This window comes from Bombina bombina, chromosome 4 (genome assembly GCF_027579735.1).
Source record: "Bombina bombina isolate aBomBom1 chromosome 4, aBomBom1.pri, whole genome shotgun sequence".
Lineage (NCBI taxonomy): Eukaryota > Metazoa > Chordata > Amphibia > Anura > Bombinatoridae > Bombina > Bombina bombina.
Genome location: NC_069502.1, coordinates 601404569 through 601428313, shown reverse-complemented (window position 1 = coordinate 601428313; position 23745 = coordinate 601404569). Strand labels below are relative to the sequence as shown.

At 34.0% G+C, this 23745-nt stretch overlaps 1 protein-coding gene across 1 annotated transcript in view; it reads left to right on the top strand.

Annotated features, from left to right (window-relative positions):
• The window catches only part of LIN28B (lin-28 homolog B), a 246231-nt gene extending 231610 nt beyond the window's left edge, over positions 1 to 14621 (top strand). The window contains exon 4 of the mRNA XM_053710581.1: positions 6412 to 14621. Coding sequence (XP_053566556.1) covers positions 6412 to 6781 — 370 coding nt within the window. The 3' untranslated portion in view covers positions 6782 to 14621. The remainder of the gene's footprint in view (positions 1 to 6411) is intronic.
• The last annotated feature ends 9124 nt before the right edge of the window (positions 14622 to 23745 follow it).

The window sequence follows — 23745 nt, the reverse complement described above, 5'->3', positions numbered from 1 at the left end:
CTCTCTTGGAAACAGTTGTCAGATTTAAGAAAATGGTTGATCAATTCTTAATTTGATACAGTACTAAACATTTCCATGTAAACATTAGTTAACATGTTGGAAATAAAACCTCATGATGCCCCATCATCCATGTCTCTCTTGCAGTCTGCTTGGTTATTTTCATGTGTTCAACAAGCAGATGCAGGTGATGTAATAAGGGAGTATACAAAAATTACATAGTATTATATGTTCCCTCTTAGTAGTTCATTTAGTGGCTTTAGATTGTGAAAGGCTTTCTTTCCCAGGAATGCTGGCCTTTAACTCCTCTGCAATGCCTGATACTTTTGCCTAATATGCTGCTTTGGAACATTCATGTCAATGCTTGTTCTATGCTTAAATGTAGTAGAGATTTTAATGTATACATTTATTGGTCCCACCTAATTGTTAACTCCTCTTACATGTAGCCAAAGTATTGTTTGAAGAAGTTCTCTGATATAATAGATATTGCTGACTATAGTAGCATTATTAAATCAACGGAAGTTGGTAATACATGCTGGGGTTTTTTTGTTTTGTTTTTGTAGTGACTGTTCATGAAATAGAGACATATATATATATATTTTATTTTTTTTACTTCCTGTTTCCAAATATTTACAGTCTACTTCAGTTGCACATAGAAAAAAATGAAGGTAGCTATAACTTGTCCTGACAAATTTTCTGTTAAATAAATTACTAAAATGGACATACCTGTGTAGCCCCAGCATACTCTATTAAGCAACTTTCCATGATAAATGCAGTTGAAAACGCTGCTATTAATATGATTTGTACCACAGAAGTCAGCATCTTTAACATATTACCTTTATCAATCTCTGAGCATAGGGGAATGATACAATGAGATTTTAGGATCCCTGATTCCATCATATAGTTCTACTCACAATGAGGTTGAGGGCCAGTTTGTTATGTTATTTGCTGCTGTGATTAGTGGTTCACCTCATAGCACAATACTTTATTCATAACTGACTTTTAGAATTTGCCTAACTACACTGTTTTAAAGGGACACTCAAGTCAAAATAAACTTTTATGGTTCAGATAGAGAATGTGGTTTTAAGACACTTTCCAATTTACTTCCATTATCAAATTGTGCACAGTATTTTTATATTCACACTTTGTGGGGAACAATATTCTACTGAGCATGGGCACAAGCTTACATGGTATACATATACTAATCTGTGATTGGCTGATGTCTTTCACATGATACAGGGGGCCAGAAAATTAGAGAAAAACTATATTTGTCATAAAAAAAAATCGGTTTATTTGAAATTCAGAGTAGGTGTTAAATTATTATCTTTTTATGATGTACTTGTTAATTATGCAATTCTACTGCATTGAATGGTTCTTTAATACAGTATTTCTTGGAAATGTTATTTTATGTATACAACCTAGACATAACTTCTCATCTATTTTTTTTTTTTATTTTTTTTTATTTTTTTACTTTACAGTGATGGGTGCTGACTAATTCTGCACCACTTTTTAATGCTTTAATTAAGACCTTTTTAGGTTTTCTCACCACATTAGCTATGGAAGTTCATATTCTCTCAGTGCTTTTTACTTTATTCTGTTGGTGCTGCACTTTTGACCTGAGAGGGTTGATATCTTGCCTCTTTTGGAGTATTAGCTATGCATATCTAGCACATTCACCTGTCTGATATCATTAGAAACTAACTAGCTTCCCCATTAGAGTATGTGGTGATACATAACAAGCAAGTGATTTTATTTAAAGATAAGACAGGCTCTTATATGTGTCCCTGCTTTACCTGATCTATTTTAACACCTAATTTCCTATGATCCAATGAGCCATGCCCATCTCCTGGATGATACAAGATGGACTCAATTCAAGCCCCTCACACTTGCTTCCATTTTTGTCTATAACAAACCAACCCTATTTTGAATGCCTGAGCCTGCACGATCAGTTGAACTGTGAATAGCAATAAGTCATTTTAGGAAGGCTAGTATATGGGGTCTGACCTTACAACTAATATTTTGATGAGTAGTGGGTACTGATGACATTTTCTATATGTTGGATTTGGTTCAGAGTTTATGGTATTAGATTAATAGTTTCTGTATGCTTCTGACCAGCATATTGATAGTCCTAAATTTTAAGGTCCAAAAGTGGCCTTAGTCATTTCTATGCCGAGGATTTTCTTTTAAATAAAAGTCCTAATATAGGGAATCCAGGATAGGTCCCAATTTTGTTTTTTGGTGATTGATCTGTCATGGTTATCACATTCAGCCATCTTCTATTTGAAAAGAGGGGTCACTTGCCAAATGTTGGTACTTTGATGGGGTGGGGCAGACAGGGTCTTTTTATAGTGCAATGCACCCTAAAAGTCACCCAGTAGACAGGTGATTACTAAGACTATATAATTTACTACCTAGTGGAGTCTGATACCCCTTATTGGAAAGAGGTGATCCTTCTGTTTCAAATGAGTGATCCCAAATGATTTGCATAACTATGTCAAATGCCTCATGCATTAGTCCTATCCTATTTTGGAAGGTCTGACGGCTCTACAAAGCACTTAATACCACCCTCGCCATCACAGTAATACCCTTCATCCAGGAGAAACCACTTAGCATTATTTTGTTGTTGTTGCTAATGTCTGCTTTAATCTATCGTTATTTCTGTTTTCTAATACAAATGTTGCACACACACACTTATATATATATATATATATATATATATATATATATATATATATATATATATATATATACACACATACATACATATATACACACACAAATTCTATTACATATGGAGACTTTTCCACACAACCATGGTCTTTCTACTTACTACAGTTAGGTCCTAAAAGTGCTTTTCTGCTGATTTAAAACGGCATATGAATTTTGTGGATAAGTCTCTCAAAAGTACAGAGGATGATGTTTTAAATGCAGCAAGTGCAAACAAAATAGATTCATTCTCTTCCATTCAGTTTAGCCAGAGAATTTACAAACTGAAGTAAATGGCACCTAAGGCATTGTTTCTTTATGGAAGAATATTATCTAAGTCAAGTAGGAAATTCAAGGATTATTTTATTAGGAAGTCGGTTTGCCACAGTTAAGCTTGCCAAAGTGCAAAAGCACCAGAAAATATATCAAACCATATTGCTCTGAGTAAAGCACAAACCTGACAGCAGGTTTTTGGTCTATGGTGAGCTGTAATGGTTCACTGAGTCGGATAACACATGACATACTATAGTGACTGATTAAATTGATTCATCCCTGAATGCTGCTTGCATCATTTACAGAGGCCATTTAAATCCTCCCCTCTGCCCCCCCCCCTCCTGAGCTTCTTGCACCGCTTGATGAGATTTGGTAAGCACTTTGTAGCTGTTGATAACACAGTATTTATTGCCTGATATAGCACTATAGTGATTAGGTTATGAAGCAATCCTTTATCTTTCAGGTAGCATTGGATTAGTCTTATTATTTCCATTTGGTTATTTAGTCCATGCAAAGATGATATAAAATTGCCAAACAGTGTCATACATTATAGTAAAAGTGCTATTCTCATCTTGTGTCTCTGTGCCTTTGTCCGCAAGCCCAATTCTGTGTCACATATGCAAAGAGATGCTGAAGGAAACACACACACCTAGCTGAAGTCAAATTATCTGGCTAGTCTCGTGCATATACAGGAACACTATGTGATTGTCAATCTGTATAAGATGGCTACAAATAATAAAACAGTTAAAGGGACATTGTACACAAACATTTCCTATCAAAGAGCAGCATTTAAACATGTTACAAATATTTTTTATTCCAAATTGTTGAAAAGCTGTTTAAATTGAAATGGAAGCGAACAGGAAGTTTACTGCTCACTGGCTGACATAGACGACTCCCACAGAAAAGCAGTTGACTTGTTCAGCTCAGAAACATCCTATTTATTTATTATTATTATTATTATTATTATTATTATAATGAATAATTAAATAAAAACACTGTGACACATTTCAAAGCAATTTATCACACCCCTTTAATCTTAGCTGTAGTTAGCTTGTAAATAACAATGAGCAGAAGACCGCTTTCATAAGCCCCCATGCTTCATTTAAAAACCTTTACACAAAAAATGTACCAGCCATTTTACTCGCCATTGCTTAAGAACAAAACAATAATAATTAGTAAATGATGAGCAACTCTGTATTTAGTTTTGTTGAGCCGAATAGATAATTACAACAGTTCACACAGTTAGAAAATGGGAAGGTGGAATTTGCTTTCCTCCATTGGAAAGAGAATTGGAAAGTTGTGTAAAATTGCTGCTCTATCTAAAAGTTTAGTTTTGATTTAAGTGTCCCTTTAAGTTGTTTGTTTTTAATGAAGTTTGAGTGTAATTTCCTTTTTAATAAGCAAATTATTATTTGACAAATGGTATTTTAAACAGATAGAATGGGAGCATAATGGTCCTTACATTACAACTTATTACTCAGATTTTTACCATGCATCATTGTAAGTCAAAAGCACACACCTGCCTATTAAGCAAAATAAAATAGCAAGTTCCTTCCAGCATCAAGTATCAATACTTAGATATCTACCCAGTCTAAACATACAACAAACAAACAATGCACAGCACATTCTACAATTGACTTCCATTAACAAAATGTGCACAGTCTTTTTATATTTACACTTTGAGTCATCAGCTCCTACTGAGCATGGGCAATAATTCACAGACCATACGTATATGCATTTGTTATTGGCTGATAGCTGTCACATGATACAGGAGTAGTGGAAATAGACATTTGAAGTTCAGTGAAGTGCTATTTCATTGTCTTTAAATCATGCATTTGTTTATTATGCAACTCTACTGTATTTACTGGTCCTTTAAATTGAATTTGCCCTCCCTATTTATTGTACCCGCTGTAAAATATCTTATCAAAATCTGTAGTCTTTTGTTCGCCCTGCTCAGCATAGACAGTGTGGAGTGCATAGAGGATACTGCAGTCTACTTGTCCTATGTGCATGCTTCAGATTAGATTAGTGCACGGTTTCATTATTATCTTGCCTTTTATTTGCCACATAAACTGGGCTTTAATTGAACTGCTCTGGATTTGTAAGACTGTGGGATTTTTTTTTTTTATTAAAAAAGGGAAATGAGTTTTAAATGCTGGTAACATATTAACATTTTTAACATTGGTAACTTGGTGAATCCTCATTTAGAAATATCAGTTAAAAAATGAATCCATTTAATCGAATTCTAACACAATTTTTGTTAATATGTTTATAATATTTATTTTTTAATCAGTGACATGAATACAATTGCGATAAATGTGCACTTTTGATAAATGCACTCTCCTATGGATACTTCCCTGCTTTTCAACATTAGATACCAAGAGTAAGAAGAAAAAATAATAGAAGTAAAGACAAAAGTTGTTATAAATCGCATGCTCTGTCTGAATCATGAAAGAAAAATGTTGGGTTTCGGATCGCTTTAACTGACACAGTTGTATAAATACATTCAGTACCTTTGTATAGAAACGTAACTAACTGTTCTACAATGATTCTAAAATGGAGATGTCGCCCTCTTGTGGAAATATTACTTAGGCTATTGGTACTGTATTTGAAAATTAGAACCATGGCATTAAACTATTAATGTTGCTTACAATGAACACATAGCAACCATAACAGCATTTCTTCTAAGGCACTTATTATTGCTTATTTAATATTTAAGTATTACAAATACTATAACACAAAATACTTTTGATGCTAGTTGAACTTTAAATTACTCTTGAGTCTAAAATTAAATTAAAGGCGACATACTCTTTGTAAACAAAACTTAATTGCACAAAATAATTGTATACATTTAATAAAAAGAAGTTTATTGAGAAAATCTCACTGTGATCTGTCTGCTAAAGCATATTATTATTTTCATAAGTGGAATGACTGTATAATTGTTTATATCCACTTATTTTCGTTCACCTTTTTTAAAATCTGAAATCTACTTTATAGCATTGCATTAAGTTGTCCACCTTACCCTTTTATTTGTGATTTTAGCATTAAGACAATTCATATTTTGTAATTGTTTAATGTTTCTTAATGACTTTTGTCACTGCAACAGGACATAGTCCAGAACATCAGAATTACATTTAAAGACATCGAATGTTATATATATTTTGAGGGATAACAGTTGTTTTATTGAATTAAAAAAAACAAAAAAAAACTGTGCTTGTTTATAGAAGACATTGCCCAACATAGTAAAAGGGGTTAAGAATGTTTGTATATCTTCATATTTGTGTGTTCACTTTTATTTAATGATAAAAAAAAATAGATAAATGATCAAAAAAGGAGATTTACTCAAAAGGAAAAAAAAAGAAGATCTGCTAGGTGTGGGTAATTGACCTTTCATTTACTAATACCTTTTTTCCTTTTTCTCATTCTGTCTTTCAGATGCTACAACTGTGGTGGCCTTGATCACCATGCTAAAGAATGCAATCTACCTCCTCAGCCAAAAAAGTGCCATTACTGTCAAAGCATAACACACATGGTAGCAAACTGCCCACACAAAATGGTCCCACAGCATCCAACAACTTCTCAGGGAAGATATGAAGCAGAACCACAGCCTTCAACTTCTGCTTTTCAAAGGGAGGGGGGAGGGGCATTTGGCTATTCGTCTCCATCATATCCTCAGGAGGGAAGATCAGAGCTCTCAGAACGTTCAAGCAGGTCACCTCAAGAAGCTTCCTTAAGTAAGATATCTGCATCGCCTGAAGAACAAAGCAGAAAGGGGCCTTCTGTTCAAAAGAGAAAAAAAACTTAACGCTTTGTCCTTGTGTTTCTCTCAAATTTGCCCTTTTGGGGAAGTTCTACCTCATACAAGTACAGGGGAAGTCATTTCATTATACGCAGCTAACCTGGAATTTTAACTACTGTTGAGGAACTGTGAATTTACAGAAATATTGACAATAAGGACAAATCACTCCAAGCAAACTAAACAGGCAGGGTGTCTTGTGTGTTTTTTTTTTTTACCTCATATGTATGTGTGCGTGCGTATATCATTATGTATACAAATCAATTTAAAACTGTAGTTGCTAACGTATATACTGTGTAATTGTGTGGCTATATATTATATATCCACACACCCTTACGGTATATATTTCAATGAGATTGAAGCAATAGTAAGTATTCTTACTTCGGGTACTAATCACTTCTGAGAACACTTCTAATTTTGATGTCTCATTGTGACAGTCATACGAACATTATGGAAGCAGGGACTGTTTTAGTGTATAGACTGTTGTCAGCAGGCACTACTAGTGTTAATGTATCCTAAACAGGTTGTTGATTTTTATTTTGTGTAAAATCCCTTGGCCATATTGACTCCCTACCTAAGCAATATTATGAGCCAAATATGCTTTCAGGCATTTATAAAAAAAAAACAAAAAAACATGCTCATATGTGAGAAGTATGAGAGAAACCAGTGAATGATTATCTTTTCTGTTCTTCTAATTACTGTGTTAAATAGAATGAATATTGATGTATACTAGATGATACACTGCAAGAATATCAGTTACATTAAAAATACAGGCCTAGTCTTCCTGTGTTCAAAAAAATTCTGGGCAGTGGCAGCAGATTAACACCTCCTTACTTCTGTGTACAAATTGTGCTTTGTTCCATGTTTTCTAAAGAGACCAAGAAAGAAAATATTTAACCTAGGACTTCATTGCTGCAAATTGCCTAAACCAGCTATTTGATTTGCTGCATTGGCACATAACAAGGTTTGCTTTCTGTTCTCTCTAGGTAGTGTGGGACAAACTCTGTTTTACATAAAATCCATGAGGTGTTTAGTGAGTTTAGTTAGCCTTTTAAAAAAATAAAAATGTTAAACAATAAACAACAAATTCCTCACCGTGAACCTCTGTCAGGTAAAATGCTGCATATAAATCACATTATTTAAAGGCTCAGGTGGATAAAGCATTTATAGTTTAACACAATTAGGGAATACAGCTTTAATGAACATAGAAGTAGCGCGTGCCACATTTAAGTACATTGTCTTTAAGTTATTGCAGATTTTTATTTTAAAAACATGCCGCATGTTTATTTTTTTGTATCATTTAAATCTAAAGGTACATTTCTGTGTTTAACTGACCTCCTGCTCCAGTGTTTGTTTTGATTTTTTTTTTTTCTTCAGATGCAATAGTAAAGTTTATTCAGTGTTAGCAATGAGCACAATCCCATGAACTTGAATGGCAGATAGTTTTTCACTGCCTGTATCTCTCCCGATTTTTAAATAATAAAAAATGCTCAAGCACAGGGCCAGCCAATAACTCTACAAAGGTATATTTAGATTTAAATTAACCAAAAAGGTAAAATGTTCAACATTGTTCTGGTGTATTTACATGACTGGGAATAACCAGGCATGTGTTTTCTCTCTCTTCATTTTAGGCCTACTAAGCTTATTAATGTAAAGGCCATATATCGTCCTTCTTAATGCTATCAACTTGCTATTATTTCTTAACCTTCGAGCAAATGGATTGCTGACTTCATTGGCAAATTAATTGTAGTCTGTTAAAGAAAAAAAAAAATATCTAGTCCATTTAAATGTTTTTATAAAGCAGTTTAAAGCCTGTGCATATTGGTAAAGTTATCATGACCATTCATATTTAATATAATATGCCTTATAATTTACATTTTTTTCCCAAAAGTATTTTTCCTAGTTTTACATAGGGCTTAATAAACATAGCACAAATAGCCATAATATTAGAGGGAAAATAATTGTATTGCTCAGTTAAACAAAACTAGTTTTGAGGCCTATTCTTTTGAGTTACATAGTAATTAATTTGTAAATTCTCCTAAAGGCCTTGACTTGTGAATCCAATTTAACAAATGTATTACTGAGGAGAGAAAAATAGTTTTTCTGTACTTTCTCAAATATTGCAAACTCACTTGGAAGAAATGGCCATGAAGAGATTATTATTGTATTTTTTTTTCAATATGAGGTTAAGGCAACAAGCATTTTAGGATAAGGTGAGGGACATTTTCATACGTAAAATAATGTTTTTAGAGATGTTGGCTCAGTTAAGAATGTTCATATAATATATATCTTCTTAATTACATTTTTTTTAACATTTCTTAATGACTTTTTTTTTTTTTTTTTTTTTTGTAATTGTTACTTGTAAACAATCCTAGTAATCTAGGTCACAATTAATAAGTTCTTAGGAGATATCCAATTAACTTGCCATCCCAACACTTTATCAAATGAATTTGTTTTTGGTATTAGAATACCAGTTATGTGTAGGAGAAGGCTTTTTCTTGATCAGTGATCTCCAAAAAAAGAAAACAAAAATCTTTGATTTAATTATGATAAACAGGGTAATTTCCTGCTCTGACTTTTGTCGTACCATATGTAATTTTTAGGATTAGAAGATTGGGATTCTTATGCTATGCAGCAAATTGCCAGTAGGTTCATGTGTGAGGTGCTTTAACCCTTTAAGGACACAGCTTTCAGTTTGCTCAATTGTTTTATGACGGAAAAATTCCGTCATATGTCCTTAAGAGGTTAAAGAAATGCTTCTTTTCCCACAACATTTAAGTGTACTGCATTTAAAAACATCACTAACTTGTTTGTTAAATTTGGGTGGTGAAACAATTTTCAGTATTAACATAAACCTACCCATTCTAGTAATGCTGCTGCTGCTGCTTTGAGATTATATTCAGGCACACATTTGCCATTACCTTTGAATTCTATGACTGTGTTTCTCAATGGTTTATACTGAATTTATTCAGTATAGTCTGATGTAAAGTATAACTTTTGACAATATTGAATGTGATGATGTAGTGATTGAGTACTTCCTTGCCTTGAGTAAGGATATTTTACTTATTTAAGTTATGTAGACGAATCATGGTGGCATTACATAGCCTGGAAATTGGTTTGAGAATGTATCAAACCTTGACTCTGCAGGTGGTCCTTAATTCCTGCACTAAAAAGGTTATGTGGCAAAGCAGAAAAAAAAAAAACTTTGAATTTTGAAACCAAAGTTTCTTCACTTTCTACAAGTAGCTTGTCATTAAAATGGACATTCCCTGTTTACATAGAGTTCAGAGCTGAGATCACAATTCATAAAGAGACTCTCAAATGTGCAGTTATTCAAGTGTTGTATTTCATTCCACATCAGCATATGTGTCACCTCAGCCTGAACTACAATGAGCACATACCAAACCTATGTTAAACCTAGGTTTTATTTTTGTATATGAGAATATTATCACTATTTCATAATGTACTCAGGACTAAGAACTTTACTCAGGGAATATTCCATGTAATGTTTTTTCCATAATTGCATCGTCTACAGACCTGCTATATCAGAACAAACCAAATAGATGTAGACCTTTATATATAATATATTGTGTTATATACTGCTCTTAGTAACTACCTCTCATTTTTTTTTCATAAGCCCACAATTCTGATAATCAGTTTTATTGTGTTTTGTTTTCATGTGTTAATTGTAAAATTGTGTTCATATTCTGATTTACTTTTGTGAATATTTGTGATGTTCTCTTATTTTGGTTGTATTCACAACGTTTACATTGGTAAAAGTTTTTTTTTTTTTTTTTATTCTGTTTACAGCAAAAGGCTACCTCATTACCACTTAGCATATCTCTATGCTGCTGCAGCCTTCTAGGTTAACTTTCAGAACAATGGTACATTTTTTTTTAATTATTTTCTTGTGTTATAAGTATATTTTCTATAGCAGCAAGTACATATTTTTTTACCAATATTCTTTAGAATCAACGCGTTTTGAAATGATTGCAGCAGACAGCTGCAGATAATTATTTATTTAGAGAATGTTAATTAAAAAAACACAAAAAAAGGAAACGGTTTTCTAAAGCTATTGCTGGCTTATATATTTTCATTAACTAGACCCTTTTAGATAACCACTATATAGTCCGTAGACATGCTTAGTAATCTATAATTGTATATTTTAATTGTACCTTGCTACAGGGAAACCATAATGTTTCAACATTTTTACATTTTGCGGTAATCAAAGAAGCAACAAGATTATTATGTAACAAATCAAATAGCTCAGTTAATTTTATTGTTTCATTTACAAACCACTGAACAATTCTAAAACTTTATTTCTTTTTCTGCCATTTTAGATCTAGTGCAGAGTTAAACCTGATATCAGAAACAAAAAAATATGATGTAAAATGCTTTCTAGAAAGTACTTCGCTTTACAAACGTAGCTAATGTGATGTTTTACCTTAAAGTCTGCAGTTTGTCTTTATACTGCATCCCATGGTAAATATTCAGTGTTTATAAAGTCCTTTGTATTCTATTGTTCATAAATTAGAGCAAGCAGAAATATTAGAAAGTAATTGTTTTTTAATTGTAACTAATCTGAAATCTTTCCTGCAGCAAAGTGAGTTCATATATATTCCCTTATTATATTCAAAATGTTAAAAATCCCATACAATACTAATACTTTATGAAAATTACCACAACAAGCACTGAAATGTGATCCGATGTATATAAATATTCTAGAGCAGGGTTGACCAGAAGTCTTCATGCTCCACCATTGAATTGTCATAGATCTATATAAATTCTAGCATTTGTCTATATTAAACAATATTATTGTTGGAGCATATTTTTATTTTATTTGTTATATCTACACCCTCCCCCCAACAAATTTCTTCAAACACCCATTAGTGCAGGGTCTAGTAATCAATGACATTCCAAACCTTTGCTCCAATATGGATATCCTTATAATTTGATGACAAGTCTTATAAACTCATTTACCTAAACTATTTAGGGGATATTATGATATGACAGTAACCTCACACAATGCCTCGCTCTCCTAAATTACTAGTATAGGACACAACATTTAAACATACAGGGGAAATGCTTCTAGTTGAAGTAACGGGTATGTATGAAACTCACATCATGCTGACTGATCTGAACTTAAAATGGAGACCGCCAGCTTAGATAAAAGCACCAGACCAGTGTTGTCTGCAGCACCTGCCACTATTCTAAACAACCGACAAGATTGTTAAAGGGGTTGAATGGAATTGGAAATACTGATTTCCTCAACTTTACATTTATGTAATGAAAAGAATGTTTCCCATTTATCAATATGCTCTTTTAAGTGAATGATAGAACATTTTGGACTGTTCCATTTCTCTTTACTAATCCATTGACTGCCAAAGGGATTTTCAATGCATTGCTTCTGTTGAAAGTAAAATGGTTGGAGTATTGATTTTTCTGATTCCTTTATGCTAATGTTAAGGCATCTTTACCATAAGATTTTGTAGAGATGTCATCAACAACAAGAGTATCTTGTGATCTTAATGTATTATTAGTCCATTTATTATGTTTTTTTCTTGTGATCAAATTATTAATGTGTCAGATTTATTTTTCAATATTACTTTTTGAGACTTTTCTAATGTGATCCAATCTGTACAACTAATATTTTAGGGTATGTTCTATATTCTTTGTGTTTTTATGCAGCTTGTTAGTCTTTATTGAAAAAAAAATTAAGACCTGGGGATTCTCAATAAGTCTTAAAAGTAATTTAAATTAATTTATCTCCTGTAAGAAATTTTTATCAGAAAAGTTATATATGTGAAAATCATCCATTTATAAATAGATCAGGGTTGGGGTTGATATGTGCATATGCACTGGGCTCTTTTTTTATGTAGAATCTGTTTAGATTAATTGAGATTTACCTATTTGTTAATTGTATTAAAAGGACATGAGAGCTTGCAATTTTAAACAACTTTCTAATTTACTTCTGCTCTCTAATGTTTAGTTCTCTTGGTATCCATTGTTGAAAAGCATACCCTAGGTAGGCTCAGGACTGCTGATTGGTGGCTGCACATATATGCCTCGTTAGTGGCTCTCCCATGTGCATTGTTGTTTCTTCAACAAAGCATAGCAAGAGAATGAAGCAAATTACATGATTGAAGTACATTGGAAAGTTTATAAAATTGTATTCTCTATCTAAATCATGAAACAAAAAAATGTGTCATGTCCCTTTAACAATATAACTTTGCTTCAGTGCAGACTAGATTTTTTTTTACTTATTTCATTTTTTTAAAATCTTTTGAATATAATTTTAACCTCAGTTTTTAAAAAGCATCTCTTAGTACCGATTTGGAAAATCTCTGGTTAATCTCTTATCTATAAAATAATGTTGCATTACATCAATCAGTGCATGAGTGAAAACAATTGGAAAGGTTGGATTTGTGCAAAAACTATTAAGGGACCAAAAAGAACAATTTTAGATATCAAGACCGTTTCCAAATTTTTTTTAGCACAAATTAAATTTCAGTACTGCATTATAGATGAATGCCAGTAGGGGGAGCAGTAATCTGCAGTACCATTTCTTGCATATTTGTCTTTATGATATCAAATATACTTTATTGCTCTTTGTTTCAACCACTTTTTAAAAGACCTGCCCTAATACATTCTGTTGAACATGGTTTTAAAGTATATTTTAATACTCAAACTAGCATATTCCACCACCTGTATTTCTTAGGAACTGGACAATAAATATGTTTCTCTGTTAGTACTGAATTCTGCGTTTGTCCCCCTCATATGCCTCCAATACTATCTCGGATTAGTTTGTTAGACTTGATGACGAGTGTGACATTGCTGGTTGCTTACTCACATTTATTTTAAGGTAGTTTCTGTAAAAAAATAACAATCTCCATTATGCTTCATTCTGAAGTCATGTTTTGTTACTTAAAGGGACACTAAACTCATAGCCTCCATAAAATATCTGTAATGCTATGTACATTTGTTACTTATTTTGCACTCTTTACCAGTAATTTACTGTAAATTGCCAACTGCTCACAAAAAAGTTGGCATTCATCCTGGAGACCTTACCTGCTGCATTCTACACAGTGTTTGCTTTATAAGTGTGGGGCTTATGTATATGAGACCATAATTGGCCATAAAAAAAGGAGATAAGTTAAATTCTCTTTGTAAGTGCACGATTTTCTACTAATTTATCTCTGGGCTGCTCTTCTATAGTAACTTTCTGGCTAACAAAATATCTTTGCACATCATTTGTGATACGGCATATATATATATATATATATATATATATATATATATATATATATATATATATATATATATATATATACACACACACAGTGTATAGACAAACCGTGGCCTTAATGCCCCTTTAAGAATTTGTTCATATGATTCTACTAATGTGTTGTGGTTTATAGTAAAAAGATGAGTAATCCCACAATAAAGACCAAAGTATACACTATTATTGCCTCTATAGTGTTACCAATGCCATGTCTTATATAAAAAAAAAAATCAAGTTATCTTTTGTATTCTAAAATACTCCTTTCCCATTTGTATTATAAGTTTACAAATCAGTATAAACATACATTGCTTGAATAATATAATATGTATCTTTTGTTTAAAAAAAACCAGTGAATTGAGATTTTTGTTTTTTAATGGGTCATGTATTGCCTCTTTACGGTCTTATCAATGGACTAAAGCACTGACTTGCCTTTCTGCATATCATGTATTTTATATTTTCATTTCATGCCTAGTGTCTTTTTTATTACTGTCAATCATGAATATTGTGAGGTTTTAAAGGAATTACTTGATTAGGAAAATAAAACATATAACTTTGGCATTTACACAATTGTTTGTCTTTTATGCAGTGAAAGAAATTTTGATTTGGATGAACTAAAATATCAGGTTCATTCATTCTATCTTATACTATTATTTTAAATATTGTTCCTTATTTAGGAATGTCATATCAATAACACACACTGGACTTGTGGAATTCTATCTGCTGTTTCCAGCATGTCTCAAAGATTAGAATGTATATGTAACAGAAAACCACAATTTACTAGAATTCAGGGGTGAGTAACAATTTCAACATAGACAGCTAAAACAGTTTAAAGGGACACGAAACCCAAAAATATTCTTTCATGATTCAGATAGAGCATACATTTTTAAACAACTTTCAAATTTACTTTTATTAATAATTATGCTGCATTGTGCTGTTATCCTTTTTTTTGAAGGAGCAGCAATGTTCTACTTGGAAATAGTTGAAGAGCCACCAATCAGCAGTTAGCTCCTGTACCTACCTAGGTATGCTTTTCAACTAAGGATACCAAGATAACTAAACAAAGTAGATAATAAAAGTAAATTGGAAATTTGTATATATGAAGAAAATTTTTGGGTTTCATGTCCCTTTAAATGTTTTCTTTTGCCTGTTCTCTTTCTAGTTGGTATAAATGTACTGTATCTGTTTTTAGTTCTTGCATAAGTATCTATTAAAACAGTTACTCTAAAATTATAATAATCCAATATACATACTTGTTCTGCCATAAACCAAAAATAGTGAGTCTTAATACTTTCTGAAAGGAAAACAAACCATATTGCTGTATGGTTACACATTTAAATATCTCATGAGGACTAAGAAGAGATTACTTATGCACTTTAGAGCAGGCTTGTCCAACTTATGGCCCGTGGGCACAATGCATCTTATGTGCCCTTCTACTTCTCCACACTAAATAATATATGCATTTTATCTGTCCCTCCACCTCCCCAAACTAAATACTATGGGCTCGATTACGAGTGAAGCGCAAATTAATGCTCTCGCTTAAGCGTTTATTACGATAGAAGATTTTTTCACTAGTCGGGTTGCACTCTTATTACGAGTTGAAAGTAAACCTTTTTCACTCTAGCATTAACCCGACAAGAGCAAAAATCCAAAGTTAGAATATCTTGTGCGTAGGGCTGGCGCTTGTATAAGGCCACTAGGCAGCCGCCTTAGGGCACCCCAGCAGGGGGCACAAACTTGGAGCAGCAAGTGACCATGCTGCAGCAGAAACATTGATTTTTTTTATTTTCCTGCTTTGCTGGGGTGTTCTTTGTCTCCACCTGGTGGCCAGGAGTTGAATTCCCACTAGTAATTGAATGGATGGATAAAAGTCCTCTTTTAAAAAAGCCCACTCCAAAAAAAAAACCCCTATGATAACACTAAAACCTACTCTAAAATTGACCTGAAAATGGCATTTTTTGGGCAGTGCCCTATTTGAAGTGTTGAGCTCTTTTGCATCCAAAATACCCTATACTAAAACCAAAGAAACCCCCGGCACTCCTCTTTTGTCTTCTTCCATGACAGCGCTTCTCTAGGGCTGTCCATCTTCTGATCTTATATCTGATGTTTCTTCTTTTCTTTTGATATTCCACCTGGCGTCCTCTTCATGCTTATAGGGGTGCCCTTGAATTTCTATTGTCTGATTCAGATTTTTGAATTCTTAGTCCAATCAGCCAGAAGAATGAAAGTTTTTTTTCTATTTGCTGATTGGACTAAGAATTAAAAAATCAAGAGTCAGTCTTTGTTGATGGGTGCTAGGATATGGACATTTTAGCTTTTTGTAATATCTAATAGAATACATTTTTTTTTATTAATTAAAATTAATGAAAGATATACTTTTACCAGTACAACTATGAGATAGTTGCAAAAAAAAGTATTCACATATAGCACTCAAATCCCACACAATAAATGTGATTAATATAGGATGGTATTCATCAACAAAATAAAAAAATAAACTTTATTAGATATGGTTAAAAATTGGTACTTTTAGAATCAACTAGAGAAAGGGCTGATCAACATAATATATCCTGGGTACAATTACATCAGGAATTAAATACTATACTGTATTGTAGGCCAGTGTAGTGATGGGGTAAGCAGAATAGGAGACCTATAATATATCTAGTCCCTATTGATTAATGCTGTGAGATAGAGAGAGGTTTAGGTCTGGCAAGGGAGATTCCCAAGTTGTATTTGTGTTTGGAGCAAACAATATAAACTAAGATGGTACAACATGCAAATATACGTACCAGTATACTTACCTTACAAAGATTATAAAAACGTTAATCTCGAGATATAATAGATAATAGATAAATCCAACAATTCAATTCCCTAGAGTAATTATATGTATATGTATATATCAAGGTATCTCTTTGATATACTATCCTAAGAGTCCTGTATTAGGTATTGGAAGTTGGATTGCCCTAGGTAATATGTGTATTTATCCACAGGTCAATTTTAGTACAGAGTGTCCGGAACTGTGATTTATTACACATGTCGTAAAATGTTAGGAATACTGTATATGTGTAGCTGCAGACAAACACTTGAGACTGTTAACCAGAGGCGTAACTAGAAACCACAGGGCCCAGGTGCAAGAATCTAAGAAGGGCCCCCCACCCCAAAAAAGTGAATTTGATACATATCATTTTTTTTTTAACATTTAACACAGAAAAAAAGTGAATCAGATTACATGTCTGTAAAAGGAGGTACCCTGTGCCCACAGTCTGTGAGATGGTCTGACCCCCTATTACTGTATATAGTGACACTGTTTAACCCACCAGTACTGTATATAGTGAGTCAGTGACACAGTCTGTAATCTGCCGGTGAGATGGCTTGCCTGACCCTACCTACCCCAGTACTTTATAAAGTGACCACAGTAGTCTGTGACATAGTCCACCCCCCCCCCCCATACTGTATATAGTGGTACTGTATAGTGACACTGTTTACCCCCTCATCCATGCTGTAGTAACAAGGTCTGTAATTTGCTGGTTCCACAAACATACACACACACACATACAGGCATAAATACACACACAGTCACATATATACATACACACACACACACACACACATAAACACCAATGGGTAAAATAGAAAGACTAACCCCTGTAGTCAGAAACACTAGTGAGACATCAAGTCACACTCACATGATATCAGTGCAGGCAGTGGCAGGTCAACGTTTTTTATTAAAAAATATTTTTTTGAAGCTGGGCCCCCACCCTTGGGTGCGACCTCTGCACCCCCTGTAGTTTCGCCCCTGCTGCTAACTGATATAAGTTGTATTACACCTGAGTTTGGTCAATATAAAAAGTGTATCTTAATCAAAGATTGCACCTTTGTAGTAGGTAATATATGTGTTAGCCAGAACATATAAGACCTCCGGTCAATGCCTGCTATTACCAAAGTTAAGGTCTTCGAAAAAGCCAGAGAATCCGGCGAAACATGTCAGGGGAAAGGGCATGTGGGACCCTTTGTTTTTAACAATCTAGTAGAAAATTAGGGTTTTTACTACGATATCTGAGCTGACATTAATTGTATTCTCAGATGTATTAGGTAATTTATCTGGGGTTTGATTTGGTAATAGCAGGCATTGACCGGAGGTCTTATATGTTCTGGGTAATACATATATAACCTACTATAAAGGTGCAATCTTTGATTAAGATACGATTTTTATATTGGCCAAACTCAGGTGTAATACAACTTATATCCAGTTATGAATAAATGCTGGAGGAGCTGTATATTTTTAAGCAATTGTAATGCAGTCAGATTTATAAGTAATATCGCTGGGGCACTGATAATATAATATATACATATTTATACTGCGTATCTATGATACAAAGCAAAGACATGTGCCACGTTATTTTCTCTACAGTCACAGATCACGATGACTATATAGAAATATACACAACATTCTGAGAAAAAATGTATCTTTCATTAACTCAGTTAACAGTCTCAAGTGTCTGACTGAAGCTATACATATACAGTATTCCTAACATTTTACAACATCTGTAATAGATCACGCTTACGGACACTCTGTACTAAAATTGACCTGTGGATAAATACACACATTACCTAGGGCAATCCAACTTCCATTACCTAATACAGGACTCCTAGGACAGTATATCAAAGAGATACCCTGATATATACATATACATAAAATTGAATTGTTGGATTTATCTATTATATCTCAAGATTAAAGTTTTTATAATCTTTGTAAGGAAGTATACTTGCATGTTGTACCATCTTAGTTTATATTGTTTGCACCAAACAAATACAATTTAGGAATCTCCCTTGCCAGACCTAAACCTATCTCTAAGTCACAGCATTAATCAATAGGGACCAGATATATTATAGGTCTCCTATTCTGCTTACCCAATCACTACACTGGCCTACAATACTGTATAGTATTTAATTCCTGATGTAATTATACCCAGGATATATTATGTTGATCAGCCCTTAATTTCTCTACTTGATTTTAAAAGTACCCATTTTTAACCATATCTAATAAGTTTAATTTTTTTTTTTTATTTTGTTGATGAATACCATCCTATATTAATCACATTTGTCGTGTGGGATTTGAGTGCTATATGTGTATACTTTTTTTGCAACTATCTCATAGTTGTACTGGTAAAAGTGTCTGTTAATACACAGCACCTTGGGGCTATTTACATTGTGTATAAGGCCAATTTTGGACTATTCTAGGCCCATTCCAACTTACTTTATATTAATTAGCGCCATCACTTTCTCTCCTTTTTTGCAATGAAAGGTATACAACATACAAGCATGTTCTTTTGCAGCAATAAACAATATACAAAATTCAAATATCGGCATCCCGATGGTATTTAACAAATTGGAATATATCGGCTTTAATACAGGAGATCAAAGAAAATGTAGGATCAAGCATTGAAGCAATTGCAGTCCGTTGATATATAGTATACAACTAAATAGTTTTCATGTATATATGTTGTCCACATGAACGCCATAGACTAGTGCGGGAGAACCTCTGGGATAAGAACCTCATTTTAATGTAATGATTGGGGAAGGGTCTATCAATTACCTCTATGCTTATAGAAACATATACAAATTATGGGGATATAGAACATAAGTAGGATGCATTTTCCTCAGTTTAACAAGTAAGCTATTGGGGGTGGGGGAGCCAATGATAATAAAGAGAGTCAACTACTCCTTATACATAATATTATATCTTAAGAGGGGTTATATTCTACATATATTGTGGGGTCAACAAATAAAAAGGTAGGATGTACTTGTCTGCAATACACCTGTAGAGGGTATGTAGTAAAGGTGTCTTTAGCGTAAAGGGTGTGGTTATAATATATGCCTTAGGAGGGATTGGGAAACTCATGGATATAGAATATTCATAGGGGCCGATTTAACAAGGTCCGTATCTGCCCCAATACCTCTGTTTCCGTGCAAGCTTTCAGGCTAGCTGGAAACAGGAGTTAAGAAGCAGCGGTCATAAAACCGTTGCTCCTTAACTCGTACGCCACCTCTGAGGCAGCGTACAGCAATCAGCCCGATCACATACGATCGGGTTGATTGACATCCCCTGCTAGCGGCCGCAAATCTGCAGGGGACGGCATTGCACAAGCAGTTCACCAGAACTGCTTATGCAATGATAAATGCCGACAGCGTATGCTGTCAGCATTTATCGATGTGCCATGGACATGATCGCTACAGTGGATTCATGTCCGTCCACACAATGGTAAATCTACCCCTTAGCGTTTAATAGCAGCTGATTATTTTAGCTGCTTGTGTCACTCATCTGCATACTGTTCATTTAAATTTATATCATATGTGGCTTTTGAGAACCTATGTTAGTTGCATATGAGATCTAGACATGTATAGATAAGTGTACATCTCACTGTGTAGGCTTGTGTGACTGCTCTGGCCGCAAGCAGTCTGTTATAATGTGTAGACGGATGAATTTTATAGCCCTATGTAAAAACCACTCCAGTTTAGGTATTGATCTTGCTATTTTGTAATGTTAGGTTGATAGAATTATTATACATAACTATATAATTGGTCTAAGAGAGCCTATTGGCAATAGGACTAGAAACAAGGCACAGAAGGTGAAAAAAAGTAGCAGGCACTACACACAAAATTTAGTATGCAAAATAAAGTCCACAGTTTATTCAAGGAATACACGGTAAATACCAATCCATAAAAAAGTGGAATAATCCATCAATGGAACTCACAGTCAAAGGTGGTGTGGACAGTGGCATGTGTCTGACGCGTTTCGCGCCCCCTAAAGGCGCTTACTCATAGACCTAATACATGTCTTGAACTAGGTGCTCTATATACCCTAACTAATTAAAATTAACCCTGTAGTGACCTGAATTAGTTCAAAACAGGACACAGAGGATATTAGCTAATACTTAATGCTTGAACAAGCAGTGCACATGTATAAACTGACAGAACTATGTAATAGACAAATTTAACCCTTGTAAATCTAGATGTCCTGTAATACATGTATGGGTATTACTAAAATAAACATATTAACACTATTAGATGACTCAAAATATTAAAGCCATAATCCAAAACCTAGTATATTTACAATGAAAAAATGTCCTATATAGGTATGAAATGACACAAAAAGAATGATGGTATAGCAAGGACAGAGAAGGTATAAAGTATACTTTATAGACTAGCACTGCCATTTAATGGTGATGGCTTGCTATCACAATATAGAAGATACTAATACAAATATATGTTTTAAGAAAGATAAAGAAAATATTTATTGAGAATGAAACTTAAGCATCAATAAAAAAAATTGATGTTGCATTCTCTATTTATTCCTAATGGTATTCTTGTCTTTAATTGAAGAATCTTGATGAATCCAATAGATTTCTTTTCTTTGTAAGATGTTGTATATATTTCCTCCTCTAGGGGGTACAATGGCAACATCTATAATTTGGATGGAAAGATTAGCTATATTAGTAAAATGTTCACCTTTAAAATGGTTCGCAATAGATGACTCCTTAACATAATTTTTTGTATCCCTAAGGTGTTCACCAAATCTTTTTCTGACCCCCCTAGAGGTTTGGCCAACATATTGAAGCTGGCACAAATTACAAGTAAGTAAGTAGACGACAAAGGTAGTGCCACAATTGGCATAAAAATCAATATTAAACCTTTGTTTAGTGACATTACTTGTAAAATAACTGCCAAATCCAATACAAGAACACATGTGGCAATTTTTACTTAAACATTTTAAAATTTCCATGCTTAGTAAGCCACTTGGAGCCTGTTGTACGCGTTCTTACGACATTACTAGGAGAAAGGCTTCTAGCTAGGTTTTTCGGGTTTTTTTTTAACAAATTTGCAATGTTTAATTATTGGAGCAAGTGTAGGATCTCCTTCAAGTATATGAAGGTGTTTCTGTAAAATTTTAGTGTACTGACTAGTATATTCCGTGGTGAAGACAATAGCTTCATTAAAAGAACTGTCTTTAGTGCATTTCTGCATTTTTCTAGTGAAGACTCATATCCTCTAGCTATAAGTCTATTTTTGAGATCTACTGATTGAGATTCATAGACCTCTAAGGATTGAGTATTCCTTTTTAACCTTATAAACTGTCCTCTTGGGACCGCTTTAATAAGGTGACTGGGATGCTGCGAAGCAGCATGCAAAATCGTATTGCCTGCAATTGGCTTCCGATAAGTTTTAGTAATAATTTTGTTAGCACTACTCTGTAAGGTTAAATCGAGATAATTCACCTCAAATGAATCAAATAATCCAGTAAATTTGAGATTCATGAAGTTATTATCTAAAAAGCAAATTAATTTATTAAACAAATCTGTATCCAAAATTTTTTTTAAAATGATCAAAAGATCATCTATATATCTTCCAACCATGGGTTTAATACACTATTGATATAGGTCAACTCCCACCAGGAGACATACAAATTCGCGAATGCCGGGGCAAATTTTGCCCCCATGGTGGTCCCGCAAATCTGTCTGTAGTAAATTCCTTCAAACATAAAACAATTATGTGACAACAAGAACCTAAGAAACTCACCTATATATTTCTTCTATAAGGTATGACGAGTCCACGGATTCATCCTTTACTTGTGGGATATTATCCTCCTGCTAACAGGAAGTGGCAAAGAGCACCACAGCAGAGCTGTCTATATAGCTCCTCCCTTAGCTCCACCCCCAGTCATTCTCTTTGCCTACTCTAAGTACTAGAAAGGGTAAAGTGAAAGAGGTGATAAAATATTAGTTTTTAATTTCTTCAAGCAAGAGTTTTTTGTTTTAAATGGTACCGGTGTGTACTATTTACTCTCAGGCAGCAGATGGATGAAGACTTCTGCCTGGAGGATGATGATCTTAGCATTTGTAACTAAGATCCAGTGCTGTTCCCACAGAGGCTGAGGGGTACAAGAAACTTCAGTGTGAGGAACTGTTCATGCTATATAGCAGTGAGGTATGTTCAGTCATTTTTTTCTGGAGAGACTGTGTATTTCAGAAAGGCTGACAGTATCCCCATGAGGGTAAGGGTAAGCAGTAATCCTAAGAGCTATAGAAAGGCATTACTTAGCTTGCATAAGGGGCTAATTACAAAAATGGTTGACACTGAGTTTTGAATGTTTGTGTGCAAACGTTTTATGAACTGGGAGTGCTGTTAACGTTTTGTGGGCAATAATGTTTTTTGGGCAACTTTATTGAGGGTACACTTGGCTTTTTTTAGGGTCACAGAACCCACATGGCTAATTTAAAACCACTCTGGTGCAGTTCTTTGAAGCTGTAGAGACATCGAGTGAGATGGGCGGGGCCTATTTTCGCGCCTCAGATGCGCAGTTGTTTTCACTCAGCAAGCAGCAAGCTCCAACTCCTGAGGGCCCGTGTGGATGTTTTGGGCCAAATCAAAGCTTTATCCCCATATTTACTACCCTCTCTCTCTCCCTCTCTCTTTCTCTCACTCCCTCTCTTTCTCTCTCTCTCTATCACACTGTCTCTTTATCTCTCTCTCTTTTTCTCTCTCTTTTTCATAGCCTGTCACTATGAAAATTTATCATAAGATATGGCGTAAGGAGGGCGGAGCTAGCCAGCCTAGGAGATGGCTGCTTTCTCTTAGAGCTCCTCAGCCCTATCTGTATGAGAACGATTCAGGCTCATGCCTCACTCAAACTAACAGA